Source organism: Triticum aestivum, chromosome 3D (genome assembly GCF_018294505.1).
Source record: "Triticum aestivum cultivar Chinese Spring chromosome 3D, IWGSC CS RefSeq v2.1, whole genome shotgun sequence".
Lineage (NCBI taxonomy): Eukaryota > Viridiplantae > Streptophyta > Magnoliopsida > Poales > Poaceae > Triticum > Triticum aestivum.
The window spans coordinates 281,326,605-281,341,158 of record NC_057802.1 but is presented as its reverse complement, the minus strand read 5'-3'; the positions used below and the strand labels follow the sequence as shown (position 1 = coordinate 281,341,158).

The 14,554-nt window shown below is 42.2% G+C and overlaps 1 protein-coding gene across 1 annotated transcript in view; it reads left to right on the top strand.

Annotated features, from left to right (window-relative positions):
- LOC123078440 (DENN domain and WD repeat-containing protein SCD1) overlaps positions 1–14,554 on the top strand; it is a 32,910-nt gene that overhangs the window by 15,709 nt on the left and 2,647 nt on the right. The window contains exons 15-25 of the mRNA XM_044500947.1: positions 7,470–7,545; positions 7,647–7,720; positions 7,801–7,851; positions 8,295–8,452; positions 9,097–9,144; positions 9,747–9,804; positions 9,887–9,970; positions 10,057–10,288; positions 10,392–10,591; positions 13,492–13,556; positions 14,365–14,488. Of these exons, the coding sequence (XP_044356882.1) occupies positions 7,470–7,545; positions 7,647–7,720; positions 7,801–7,851; positions 8,295–8,452; positions 9,097–9,144; positions 9,747–9,804; positions 9,887–9,970; positions 10,057–10,288; positions 10,392–10,591; positions 13,492–13,556; positions 14,365–14,488 (1,170 nt within the window). The remainder of the gene's footprint in view (positions 1–7,469; positions 7,546–7,646; positions 7,721–7,800; positions 7,852–8,294; positions 8,453–9,096; positions 9,145–9,746; positions 9,805–9,886; positions 9,971–10,056; positions 10,289–10,391; positions 10,592–13,491; positions 13,557–14,364; positions 14,489–14,554) is intronic.

Here is a 14,554-nt window from a genome sequence, read left to right as displayed (position 1 = left end):
GAGTGTGAGATACAGCCTTCTCCCCCTCTTGACCATCTTGCACAGAGTGTAAATGGTCAAGCTCTTGAAACAACACACTTAGATCTGTTGGCTCACCATAGAATGGCTCAGACTCCCTGAAGGTTACGTCCATACTGACAAACCTGCGTTTCTCTGAGGGACACCAACATTTATATCCCTGCTGACTAGAAGAATAGCCCAGAAAAATACACTTCACTGCCCGCGGATCAAGTTTTCCAACAGAAGGACGGTGATCTTGAACAAAACAAGTACTGCCAAACAACTTTGGGGGAACAACAAACTTAGTTTCTCCATATACTAGCTCCATATACTAGCTCACACGGAGATTTCATGCTTAGTATTCTTGATGGTGTCCTGTTGATCAAGTATGTGGCTGTCATAACTGCTTCACCCCACAAGAATTTGGGCACATTCATCGTAAACATCAATGACCGGGCAACCTCAAGAATATGCCGATTTTTCCTTTCTGCCACTCCATTCTGAGGAGGGGTGTCTGGGCATGAAGTTTGATGAAGAATACCTTGATCAAACAAGTAAGCCCCAAATGTGTTGTTCACATACTCTGTCCCATTGTCAGTCCTGATCACCTGCACCTGCACCTGAAACTGATTCTTCACCAAGGCATGGAAATTCTGAAAACAGCTAAACACCTCGTCTTTGTGACGCATCAAATAAATCCAAGTCATACGAGAATAGCAATCGATGAATGTAACAAAGTATTTCATTCCATTCATTGATACAACTGGGCTCTTCCATACATCCGAATGAATAAGCATAAAAGGAGATATGCTCCTAAGCCCCTTACTCACATATGAGGCTCGTGTGTGTTTGGCATATTCGCAAGCATCACATGTCAACTTGCCCTTGCCTATCCCACACATAACATCCGGAAAGATTCTACTCATCTTATCGAAAGATACATGGCCCATCCTACAGTGATGGATCATCGCCTCCTTCTCCTTGTCCTCCATGGTCGCAGCACACACCAAGTCCGGCTGCACCTCCTGGTCCATGTACCAGAGCCCCCTACGCCTGGTGCCAGTCCCAACCGTCTGACTCGTCTGTCGCTCCTGAATCACGTACCCGAATTTGTCAAGGATCACACGACAGTCAATTTGATCAATTAGAGCACTGAAAGAGACCTACTGTTTTCTAGAGTCTTCTAGTTGTGAGTAGCTATGAGTAGAATGGTGGACCTTAAATAATGTTTCCAGAGTATTCCAGCTATAAGTAGAAGTATGTGAAGGCTTCCCAAAGCCCTATAAATAGAGGTCCTCACCTCTACTTTGTAACCCAGACTATGTACCCACTACCTATAACAGAACTTGTTGTTCTTATCTAAGATCTTGGAGTAGATCTTGTGCCCTAGGAGTTCTGGATCGAACTCTTGCTGCCATATCGGCCTACATTCGCCTCTAGAGCGATATCTAGCACAGCATGTTGGAGCTGTTCCTTCAACACTTGTGCTGTACACAGTGTAGCAGCAAGGTGGAGTTGCTCCTCCACAACCTTTGTGCTGCTTCAGGTGGTATCAGAGCCTTGTTGACCCATACTAGTTCTTGCTGTCTTCTTCGAGAGCAAGCTGCAGCAACCAATGGAGCAATTGTAGAAGAGGATGGATGCTGCAGAACAACAAATCAAAGAGCTGCGTGAAGATCTTAATCGGAGATTTGACCAGCTGGTTGAGATGATAAGAAAGGGTGTTCCCCCTGCTACCAATGAAGGAGATTCATCTAAAGAAGAAGATGTTCATCAAAGAAGGAGAGATAATCTTGGAGCAAGACCGCCACAACAACGTTGTTCAACGTGCTTCAAGAAGGCCAATTTATGTTAAAGCTTCTGAAGGTGAAGAATATGATGAAGCCCTTGAAGAAGCTGATCTCTATGCATATCGGAGAGTACCCAACCTTACATATGCAAAGAATACATACAAGGTGAAAGCTGAGATCCCAACTTTTAATGGAAATGTTGATATTGAAGGGTGCCTAGATTGGTTATATGAAGTGGAGACTTTCTTTGAGGTCATGGAGGTTCCGGAAGATCGTAGAGTTCCTTTGGTCGCATACAAGCTGAAAGGAGGAGCCGGTGCATGGTGGCATCGCGTTCAAGAAGAGCGCAGGCTGAGAGGAGAACCTCGTGTGAGAACTTGGCGGCAAATGAAAAGTCTCTTGAAAGGGAGATTTTTGCCTGCTGATTATGACCAGATCCTATTTATCGAATTTCAAAATTATGCTCAAGGAAATAGGACTGTTTCAGACTACACGGAGGAGTTTCTACGGCTACAAGTGAGGTGCAACCTTGCTGAAACTGAAGATCAACAAGTTGCAAGGTACATCAATGGTCTCAATGATGCTATTCAAGATCGATTGATGATGCAACAAATCTGGTCCGTTGATCAAGCACAAGCTCTAGCCTTAAAGGCCGAGAGGTTTGTGAGGATGAGAAAGACAACTAAGGCTCCATATCCTCCATATCCTCATACCGAAGGCTCATCTAGGAGCCAACCTAATAGAGTGGAAGAAAAGACCACTCCACAGAAGACAAAACAGCCCATCCCGAAGCAAACTAGAGGCAAGGGTAAGGCAAATGAAGGCCCAAAATGCTATAAATGTGGTAAAGAGGGACACATATCCAGCGGTTGCCCACTAAGGAAATTTGTTAGCACGACTATCCATGATGGTGTAGGCGATTAGGAAGAATACGAATCTGAAGATGTAGACGGACAAGAGGTTTGTCAAGAAGAAGGTGAAGAGGTGGTATGTGTGATCCAGCGTCTCCTATGTTCCACACCACAACCCGATGACACACAGCGGAAGAAAATATTTGAGAGCAAATGCACGATGAATGGCAAGGTATGCAAACTACTGATTGATAGTTGCAGCTGCGATAATCTCATCTCCCAGAAGTTGGTGGACCATTTAAAGCTTGAAACCCATGATCATCCAAATCCCTACACTATTGGATGGATCAAGAAAGGAGTGAATATGAGGATCACCAAACAATGCAACCTGCCACTTTCTTTGGGTAAGCATTATCGCTCAAATGTGTTGTGTGATGTGGTTGACATGGATGCCAGCTATGTTCTTCTTGGGAGACCTTGGCAATTTGATGTGGATACTACACACAAGGGCAAGGAAAATTCTTACTCTTTCATTTGGAACAAGAGAAAGATCATTATTCTACCAAACAAAACTAATGGTAATATATCTAAGGACGAGGGGAAAAGTATGTTAACTATCTCCCACACCTCTAATGAGTTTATGGAAGACTTGAAGGAGGCAGATTTATGTGCTGCACTTATTATAAAAGGAGAAGAGCACCCGACTGTTGAAATTCCAGCAAAGGTATGTGGCTTATTAGCAGAATGTCATAACATACTTGGGGAGACACAAGGCCTACCACCGATGAGAGGAATTCAACATAGAATTGACTTAATTCCGGGAGCAAGTCTTCCTAATCTTCCACACTATCGAATGAGCCCAAAGGAGCATGATATATTGAAGGAGAAAGTGGAGGAATTGTTGCAAAAGGGGCACATTCGAGAAAGTATTAGCCCATGTGCTGTACCAGTCCTACTCGCGCCAAAGAAAGATGGATCTTGGCGCATGTGTACGGACAGTAGAGCCATTAACAAGATCACCGTAAGGTATAGATCCCCGATTCCCCGTCTGGATGATATGTTGGATCAGCTTAGTGGAGCAAGAGTGTTCACAAAGCTAGATTAAAAAGTGAATATCATCAAATCCGTATCAGACCCGAGGATGAATGGAAAACCGCCTTCAAGACAAAGGAAGGGTTGTTTGAATGGTTAGTCATGCCATTTGGACTCTCAAATGCACCAAGTACCTTTATGTGCTTAATGAGTCAAGTCCTTCGACCCTTCTTGTCTCACTTTGTTGTGGTCTATTTCGATGACATCTTGATCTATAGCAAGGATGAGGATGAACACTTTGATCACATTCGGAAGGTGCTAGAAGTACTAAGGGAAAATGAGCTCTACGTCAACTTGAAGAAATGTGTTTTCCTGCAAACACAACTTCTTTTCCTAGCATTCGTCATAACATGTGACGGCATTCATGTTGATGATTCTAAGGTTGAAGCAATCCGAGAATGGCCAACTCCGAAGACCATTTCTGAGGTAAGAAGTTTTCATGGCCTTGCAACTTTCTATAGGCGATTTGTGAAGAATTTCAGCACTATCATGGCACCAATTACCGAGTGTTTGACGAAAGGAAAGTTCCAATGGACAGAAGCAGCTGAAGCTAGTTTCAATGAGATTAAACAAAAACTATAACAAGCCCCTGTCTTGGTGCTACCTGATTTCAACAAGACTTTTGAGTTGGAGTGTGATGCAAGTGGAGTAGGCATTGAAGCTGTTCTATCTCAAGAAAGGAAGCCCATTGCTTTCTTTAGTGAGAAGTTAAGTGAAGCTAGGCAGAAATAGAGCACCTATCATCAAGAATTGTATGCCATTTTCAGAGCCTTGAAAACTTGGGAAGTTTATTTGCTGCCTAAAGAGTTCATTGTATATAGTGACCATCAATCCTTGAAGCATTTTAGAAATCAAAAGCATGTTGACCGCATGCTAGCGAGATGGGCAGCATATCTCGAGAGGTTTAACTATCTCATTGTGCATAAATCTGGGACAAGTAATAGAGTGGCCGATGCTTTGAGTCGTCGTGCATGCCTCTTAACTTCTTTTGAAGCTGAACTTCCGGACATGGATCAAATAAAGGAGTTGTATGAGGGTGACGAAGACTTTGGCCATGTTTGGGTAAAGCACGCAAGGGGACAACCATTAGGTGATGACTATTTGATGCAAGATGGATATCTCTTAAAAAATGATCGTTTGTGCATTCCAAGAAGTTCTCTACGTGATAAGCTGGTTAGAGAGCTCCTTTCGAGTGGTCTTAGGGGCTATGTTGGACGGGACAAGACTTATCGCTAGCCTGAAAGCTCGCTACTTTTGGCCACAACTAAAGAGAGATGCTGGAAAGTTTGTTCAGCGATGCCCTATATGCCAAACCTGCAAAGGTCAAGTCCAGAACACAGGGTTATACATGCCTTTGCCTATTCCTGTCGCTCCATGGGAGGACATCTCTATGGACTTTGTCTTGGGCTTGCCAAGAACAAGACGAGGGAGTGATGCTGTGTTTGTGGTCGTGGACAGATTCTCTAAGATGGCTCATTCCATCCCATGCCGCAAGACAACGGATGCTCATCATGTGGCAAACCTATTCTTTCAAGAAGTGGTCAGACTTCATGGAGTACCAAGGTCCATCGTCTCAGACCGTGATAGCAAGTTTCTTGCTGCATTTTGGCTCACTTTGTGGAAGCAATTCAACATTAAATTGAAATTTTCTAGCACCGCTCATCCACAAACAGATGGACAAACGGAAGTGGTGAACAAGTTTTTGGGTAATCTGATTCGTTGCATTTGTAGAGAAAGAAAGGGACAATGGGACTTGGACCTATCTCTTGCAGAGTTCTCCTACAATAACTCCCAAGCATAGATCCACAAGAAGGAGCCCTTTTTCCATTGTCTACACTAAAGTTCCAACACATGTGGTGGACCTGGTGAAGCTACCATCAAGGGGAAACTCAAAATCAGCATTGTCCTTTGCTGATAATTACCCCGAGTTATTTGAAGAGATTCGCGGTGCTTTGGAAGCACAAAATCAGAAATATAAACAACTTGCTGATTGCAAAAGGAGGCCAAAATCATTCCAAGTCGATGATAAGGTGATGGTCTACCTCCGAAAAGACCTTTAGGTGTTAAGGGGAAACTTAGGCAGCGAAGGTATGGGCCCTTCTCTATCGCGAGGAAGATAAATGATAATGCTTATGTGATAGATCTTCCAAGCGATATGACTATCTCCAACACTTTCAATGTTGCGGACTTGACTCTCTACCATCCAGAAGAAGCGCTCTTTGAAGATAACTCCAGGGCGAGTTCGAAACAACCAGGGGAGAATGATGAGGAACACTAGATGTGAAGAAAGAAAAACACATGCCAGATCTCTTTGGCTACTTATAGATACTTCCACTCTAGTGTAGTATTTCTTTTCTTTTCTTTTCTATCCTACCTACTGTTTTCTAGAGTTTTCTAGTTGTGAGTAGCTATGAGTAGAATGGTGGACCTTAAATAATGTTTCTAGAGTATTCCAGCTATAAGTAGAAGTATGTGAAGGCTTCCCAAAGCCCTATAAATAGAGGTCCTCACCTCTACTTTGTAACCCAGACTATGTACCCACTACCTATAACAGAACTTGTTGTTCTTATCTAAGATCTTGGAGTAGATCTTGTGCCCTAGGAGTTCTGGATTGAACTCTTGCTGCCCCATCGACCTACATTCGCCTCTAGAGCGATATCTAGCACATCACGTTGAAGCTGTTCCTTCAACACTTATGCTGTACACAGTGTAGCAGCAAGGTGGAGTTGCTCCTCCACAACCTTTGTGCTGCTTCATGGGACCCCAACTTTAGAAATGGATATTGCCTAATATGTGGCTGCGGACCGAAAATAATGCCTACCTCAGTCAAACTTAGCTAACATGGAGGGGTTGTTTGGATTGTGACTATGTTTGCCATATATTGCCACACTTGCCACACTTGCCTAACTTGAGTTGCTCAAATTGTTAGCCACACTTTGGCTTGCCTAAGGGAATCTTGCCACACTTTTTGTGTCTATGACATGTGGGGTTCATTTCTTATAAAAAAATCTTGCCTTAGGTGTGGCTAGAACCAAACACCCACCTAACTTGGTCAAACTTGCCTAAGGTGAGGTGTGGCAAAGTGTGGCAAGATGTGGCTAGAAACCAAACAGCCCCGGAGTGTGGAAAAGTGAGGCAAACCCAGTGACCAATCAAACAAGCGCTAAGAGTCTTGATGTCATTTAAATCCTTTCTGAGCCAAAAGCCTAGCTATGGCCGTGCCTGAAAGTAGCAAGTGTGCAGCCGCCTCTGTTTTGTGTAAATTTTCAGTAGATTGCTATTACCACTAAAGCTGGAATGCCATAAATATAACATTTTGAGGCCCAAAATCGTGATAGAACCATTACAGTCTGCAATTTGAAGCAGTGTTGTTCAGTTTGTTTCATTTTGAACTCTGCGCTGCAAACTTTGTTTCTCAAACATGCCTGGGAGTGACATTTTTTTTCTGAGAGAAAGGAAGTGCATCACTTTTTTTTTGAGAGAAAGGAGGCGTGCCATTTTCATTAAGAAAACACTAAGATAGCGTGAACGTCTAAAATACAAGTATTTACAGTATGAGCACTGCATCCGTCAACTGCGAGGTCAAGAGCCATCCTCACCAATCGACCTATGACCACAATGACAAGAAACTCGCCTTGCCCAGCCTCTAGCAAACTCCTCTCCTAATAGAGAATTTTAGCCTAAAAATTCCCTACTAAGCATATTATGCTAAAGTTATTTGTATGTTTTATTTCAGGGACTATGGCTTCGTCTTCTGAGACTTGGGGCAACTGAGGATCCCCTTTCATCATTCGAATATGGAACCATTCTTGGTATCTTGAAGTTTCAGTTTATACTATATTCTGTCATTGTGTAACACATTTATCTATATATGTCTTACTTGCCCCACATGATTTCTGTTGCCTTTTTGCAGCTTTGATTGAGTCTGATGCAGAAGGCATCGGAGGGAGTGGCTTTGTTGAATGCATCAGAGAGCACATTCATTCTGTAATCTGAATCTTATAACTACATAATGCATACCTTGCTACTTTCTGATCCACTTCATAAGTAACTTTTCTACCTTATAGGGTTGGCAATGCCGCTTGACTGATGAGCAGTTTATTGCTGTAAAAGAACTGGTGAGTCTTATTTCTTATTCCATAGCCCCACATTCTGCATGGTATAAGTACTGGTTCTTGCAAACAGTTTTCATGTTCAAGGCGGTGATTGCCATGATATTTAGCTGGTCACTAAGATGTAGGTAAGTCGGCAAACTAGTTGTGCTAACTCATCACTTATAATTTCATTGCTATGAAAATTTGACTTCTGTATCAGGTGGTGGTGGGTACTGCCTTTATAAGCTTATAAAATTATAATGCTATATTTGTGCCGATGTTTTCAATAGAAATCGTATCAATTAATTATCACTTCACTACTATGGAAGTTACGCCTAGCTTCTTTCTTTACAAGCTTATGAAGCTTGCATTTTGTGTGTGTACATGCAGATCTATCAATATGCTTATCTTCTTTTCTCTGTCGTGTCGATTCTTGCAAAGAATCTCATCATTCTCTCTTCATGCAGCTTAAAACGGCTATAACTCTTGCTAGCTCTCGCGATGATGTGTCAACCATTAGAGATGCTCTTGAAGTTTCTGCTGAAATGTACAGGAAGGACCCAAACAATGTTCAAGACTATGTCCAGCGTCATCTGTTATCCCTATCAGTCTGGGAGGAGCTTCGGTATGTCGTTACTACCATGAGATAATTCGTTCTTAAGTTAAGATTAGTTTCCAAAGGTGCAATCCATATGCCATGTCATTGTCTAATCTAAAAGTGTTGCTACGTTGACCTTGAACAGCACATTAGCTTGTCATGTCATGCAGCTTTGTTTTGAAATAAGCTGAGCGTGTGTGTGTGCGTGCCTGTCATGTCATTGCAGCTTTGTTTTGAAATAAGCTGAGGGTGTGTGTGTGGACTAAAATATAACTTTGGGGCTTCAATTGACAAATAGCGTGTAGGTTTAGTTCTCATAAGTAAAAAAAATAAGGCAATCCTGAAAAGTGAGGAGAATCAAAATAAGTTACATGAAATTCAAACAAACATTGTCTATCGCCAGCAGCATGATTACTCATTGGCCTGTGTGGATCACAGTCTCCGGAGTAAGTTCTAAGTTTATCAGGTGGATCACACCCTTCTTAATAGATGGGAGATCCATTCTCCTTTCTTCTGTTTGTTTAGGTTTATTGCCATGTGTTCATTTGTGTTTCTAATAGGTTCATTACCATGTGTAATTTTAGTCATTCAGTGTCCATCTAGGGTTAGAGTCGTTGTTGTAGCGTCCATCTATGGTATGAATAGTATACATGATTGTTTTTCTTTGGCAGCTTCTGGGATGGCTACTTTGAATATTTGATGGAAAACTGTTCGAACAAGTAAGTTTCTGAATTAGTTATGTATATGCCTTTACATCATGCATTAGTTTGCAACATATGATTAGACAGAAATTCTTGATGCAGGTTTAAAATATGAACAGTAAGGAATATCTTACATGTACATGGTTGTGCAGTATGTGCAATATAACTGTATTTTTTCCTTTTTATGCCTCCGCGTATCTTCTAGACTAGAAAAACCATGTAACTGATATAGCAGATTTATAAAATTGCATTACGTTGATTGAAATAAAACGTGGAAAATATTACGTGTCGATGTCAACGTTCATCTGTTCTTTACTAGACAAATTCCAGTATTTACAAAAAATTGGGACAAGCAAAGTACCAATGCATCTACTGTGGGGAGAAACTCCTTTTACTTGTATGGGTGGGTGCTCCCACTATCTCAACCAGTGAGTGCTTGAGGTTTCTGCACATTCTCTCAACCTATTGCAATCAATGTACACTGAGATAATGTGCACAGGGCTCAAGGCGCATTCCATGGATGTGATAATGGTAGCACCGATCAATACAATAAGAAAATTCCAATATTTATACTTGTTATCTTATGATCTTATCTCTTGTGTATTTTTCTGTTTCCGCAGGTCGACAAATTATGTAACATTAGTTACTGCACAGCTCATTGTCATGGCAACTCACATGGTACTTAGCAGGTTATGTCTTGTATTCACTGTCAAGCAATCAAATTTTACTATCCTGACTTTCTATTTTGTCTATAATGTAGGCTGGATTGGGACTACCTGATATTGATTCTTGGAATATGATCGAGAAAATAGCAGAGAGAAACAACTTAGGTTATAAGCAGCTTGTAAGTCAAACTAGAGCATGACAGTGTCTTGATAAATGCCCGCTGTAAAATGCATTTTCTTAATAATTATTTTGAACTTCCCTCAGATCAAACTTAGAGCATTGCTCACACATCTGCAACAACTTCGTGTTGGCTATTGGGGGGTCCCTATAGGAAAAGGCCAACCACTGCCATCATATAGCATGGCTTCCCCTCGTGCGCTTGATATATCTGATGAAAGCGAACAACCTGCTGAGGCATCCGTGTTAGGCCGAAGTTGGGTGCACAGTATGTTCAGTAGGGACAGAAGCTTAAGAGCTAGCTCCTTCAATCGAGCCAGTAAGTTTAAGCTAGTCCCACCTTTCCTCCTTTGAGGACCTAAATGGAGAATATATTATCTTGACATCTCCATATGTCCCTAATATGACTTGGATAATCTCAGGTGATACAAAGGCTGGTGCTACTGCAGGCAAAACAGACCTAGCTGCTGCGCAGAAGAAAACTCAAACAAATATGAGGATCCTTAGAGGACACACAGCTGCCATTACTGCGCTTCATTGTGTCACAAGAAAAGAGGTGTGGGACCTTGTTGGTGATCGTGAAGATGCTGGATTTTTCATCAGTGGAAGCACAGATTGCACGGTTAGCTTTATGCTGTCATAATTATTTTATTTGCAATCGTTGCTTTAGCGTAATTGTTAAATTCTGGTATCAACCACACCAGTAGCGAATCATGGGCCAGAGTACATGGTTTTAGTATGATGACCTCCAATTTTTACCAATCTAAGTGGAGAAACTTTTTCAAGGAAAAAGCAAGTGTATTATGACATTATCATGAAAATTAGAACCTACCAGGCAAGTTAGGAACACTTACGTTAATCAGGATGCTTTCAAAATACCAGATATGGTTTTAGTCATGTTTTTGGTTGAGAAAAACTGATATTCTCAATACTTGTCTTTGTAGAGATACATACCACGTTTCTGCACCTGAGCTCATATGATCTCGCATGAACAGTAAACTCGAAACAAATAGTAAAAAAATCATTAAATCTGAAAGTTTTAGGCATCGAACATGATAATGTCTTCTAACTGCATGCAAAGTTTTGTGTCGAAAGGACATCTGTGGTGCCCTGTGCAGAAAAAACATGGGTGCTCCAAAAAGCCTTTGCTAGAGTACCTATTTTTGTTTTGTTTGTGCAGGGAACTGCAGATGTCCTTTCATCGTGAAATTTTGCATGCAGTTAGAAGACATGAGCAGGTTGATGCCTAAGGGAATTTCTAGTCGAACCCCTAAAATTTAGCCCCCAAAGGCCCCCTCAAACCTTTACTCCTCAATTTTGAGGAGTTAAATGAAAACGGTTCCTGATACTTCATTTGGATGATGGTTGATGCAATGAAATAAGTTGCATGAAATTCATGTAGCGTGTAGGTTCCCGATACTTCATTTGGAGGAGTATCCAAATTTAGAGTCCTCTGATGGAACTGTCTCAAGAATGATGGTTGGATCTTTGGAGTGCCCTTTGTAGTTACCTTTCCACCCCGTAGGACAATTCTTTTATGTCCAGTGCATGAAATCAATTGATCAAAGCATCCCTGGCCATCCTCATTCTTCACTCAAACCCAAGAGTTTCTCGGTGTCTTCATCATTGGGTGCCCTCAAGTACTCCGGTCCATAAATCTCAATGACGGCCTGTGTGTATCTTCGAACGGCCTCTAGGATTGAATCTTCCCCAATGCGGACATAGTCATCAATGGTGTCAACTGAATACCCATAGGCAAGCACTCGAACAGCCGCGACATACTTTATCAATGGGCTTGCACAGTTGCACTTATCTCTCCCAATGCACTTCTCCTAAGTGTAAACCATGGATCATGCTCCTCAACAACTTTTGCAATGGCGAGGAAGAGACTTCGGTGCATCCGAAATCACCAGCGAAAATATTTCTCTCGATAGGTTGAATTGGGTGCAAAGTAATCCTTCATAAGCTTGGCATGGCCTTCTGATCTATCGTGGTTGATGTACAAGCGGCAGAACTGTGATCCTAGTCTTGGTCGCTCAAAGTATCATGAACGATCACGACAATAGCCATTTCAAAATCATCGTCTTTTTCCTCCTCCGACGAAGAGTCGTCGAAGAATATCTCCCTTAACCTCTTCATCTACACTATGGAATATTCGATGTTGATTTTGATTGCAAAAACAGTAAAACACAATGAAAAAGCCAAAAAAACGCACCTAGGCAATTTGTCGAACACTTTGCGGGTGGAGGAGGTGACAGCAAGGCTTGCGGGTGGACAGTGGGGGCTGGGGGATGGTCTGCAGGCTCCGAGGAACAAGACTCTCCTCCAAGCCGTGCTTGCCCGTCGCCGGCCAAGCTCGCTGCGGCCATACTCTGGTTTTCAGAATTTCGCTGGCGTGGTCGCGATTCCGGCGCTACCTACCTCATCCGTGGGTGCTCAGCGGCATCTTGGTCGTCCACCGGTTCCGATTTGGATGAAACCAAGCTCGGCGGTGGCCTTTTTCGTTCACTAGACTGCGGCGGTGACGGCGAAGATATGTGGCGATTTCGGCAGCGGTGCCGCCGGCGAGCTAATCAAACATGGCCCGAGAGGTCGGTGGGGGTGTCGGCGACCGTGCGTGCTGGCCGGCGGAGGAAAGGAAATCGGCGGAGACGGCGCCGGGGCGTAGGTAGTCGAGCGATGTGGATGCATATGAGAGGTTTTTTTGCTAAGAAGTTGCTTCGGCCGTTCAAATATTAGGCGCCGACCACAGCCTAATTTTTTTGAGTTAAACCGGCTGAGGGTTCGGCTAGGTGTGGCTCAACTCCTAAAAAGGGAATATTTTGAGGAGTTAAGCACTTTTGAGGGTTTGACTGGATGCTCTAAAATTCCCTTTTCTTAAACTATTTTTATGATTTTCCTGTTCACGCGGGATCATATGAGCTTGGGTGCATATTTTTTTTTTCCTTACATAGTAAGGCTTCTGTGCGATCTACTTTTTTGTGTCCAGAGGATCACGCTACAAAGGATCAATATCGAACTGTATAACGCCTGCTAGTGGCTTGTAATTGTGTTCGAAAATGTGAACTGGCTGGTTATGGCCCACTGCTCACTCAGTTCACATCCAGTTTCCAGAAAAGACTCGAAAACCAGATTAAAATTGGATTATTCCTTATCTTGTAGCCATACTTGAACAATCAAAATTGTGCAGGATTGCTTGTAATCGGTTGGTATTACGTGTACTATGTTGGGTAACATCATTTGTGCTTCTGCAAACTCTTGCAAAAATACGTACATCTATCTTTGTAGCCCATGATTTTGTAAGTTTTGCAATACAGTGGTTGTTCTCCTCTAAAAGGATTGCTAAGTGCTTCTTACTAGTTGAGGGTTTCAGTAACATCTGCGCAATGCTTGTTCATTATCTTCACCTTATTGGTCAGTGCTTATAGCTATGCTGCATTACAATGAAATCTCTTCATGAACAATTGTGCGTATGTGTGTCCTTAATGTGGATAGTGATTGATACAGTGATTTTGCATGCAGGTAAAAGTTTGGGATCCAAGTTTGCGTGGTTCCGAACTTCGAGCAACACTTAGAGGGCATACCAGGTAGAAAATGTCATCCACATTACTCAATGGAACTGTCAGTTGTGTGAACATTGCGTTTAAACTTAATTTTATATCCTACTCCCTCCGCCCCAAAATAGTGTCGCTGATTTAGTACAACTTTGTACTAAAGTTGTACCAAGTCAGCGGCACTTATTTTGGGATGGAGGGAGTATCATAGTTGGGTGTATAGTAATCTGACTAAATAATTACAATTGCTCATCCGAGACACTGTATAATGCAAGCAAATAGTTGACTTTTCTCAGTATACATGTTCAAGCATGTATCATTGTTACTGTTATTTGGAGAGTCTTTTGCATAGCGCAACTTGAACCATCTTGCAAATGCAATGCATGGGCATGGGGTTGCATGTAATAGTTGCATACCCTATATCTGCCCTTTCAAGCATGGTTCCTTTATGTCAACCAAGGAATGTGATAGCCTTTTTTTCCTTTTCCTTTTTTGGCCGAGCATTGGATCAGTTCTACACTTGTTTTCGTACGACGAAAAAAGACTATTCATGCATTGGTTTTGGGAGGAGGAGTGTTCTTGCTCTCAACCATAAAGTTGTTGAGAATCATAGGACAACAGTAACATTAATTGTAAAGTGTTGTAAGGTCTTTTGTGGTCTATGGCTGATGCGTTCGCAGTAGTGGTTATCAACAGACTAGTCATAGACCTTCAAGTACTTTTGATTGGTATTTTGTCTTTCTAGCAGCATCGTAAAGTATTCAGGGTCTTTAACTTGCCATGCTGATTTGGCTACTCAAATTCAGTCTAGATTAACTGCTGTCCACTTAAATTCTTGCAGGACAGTTCGGGCTATTAGTTCAGATCGTGGCAAAATAGTTTCTGGAGGTGATGATCAATCTGTCATAGTCTGGGATAAGCAAGCTTTTAAGCTTCTGGAAGAACTGAAGGGCCATGATGCACCGGTTAGCTTCTTCATCAATAGTAGTAACTTACATATCATTGTCTCCATATCTAACCCTTACTAAGCA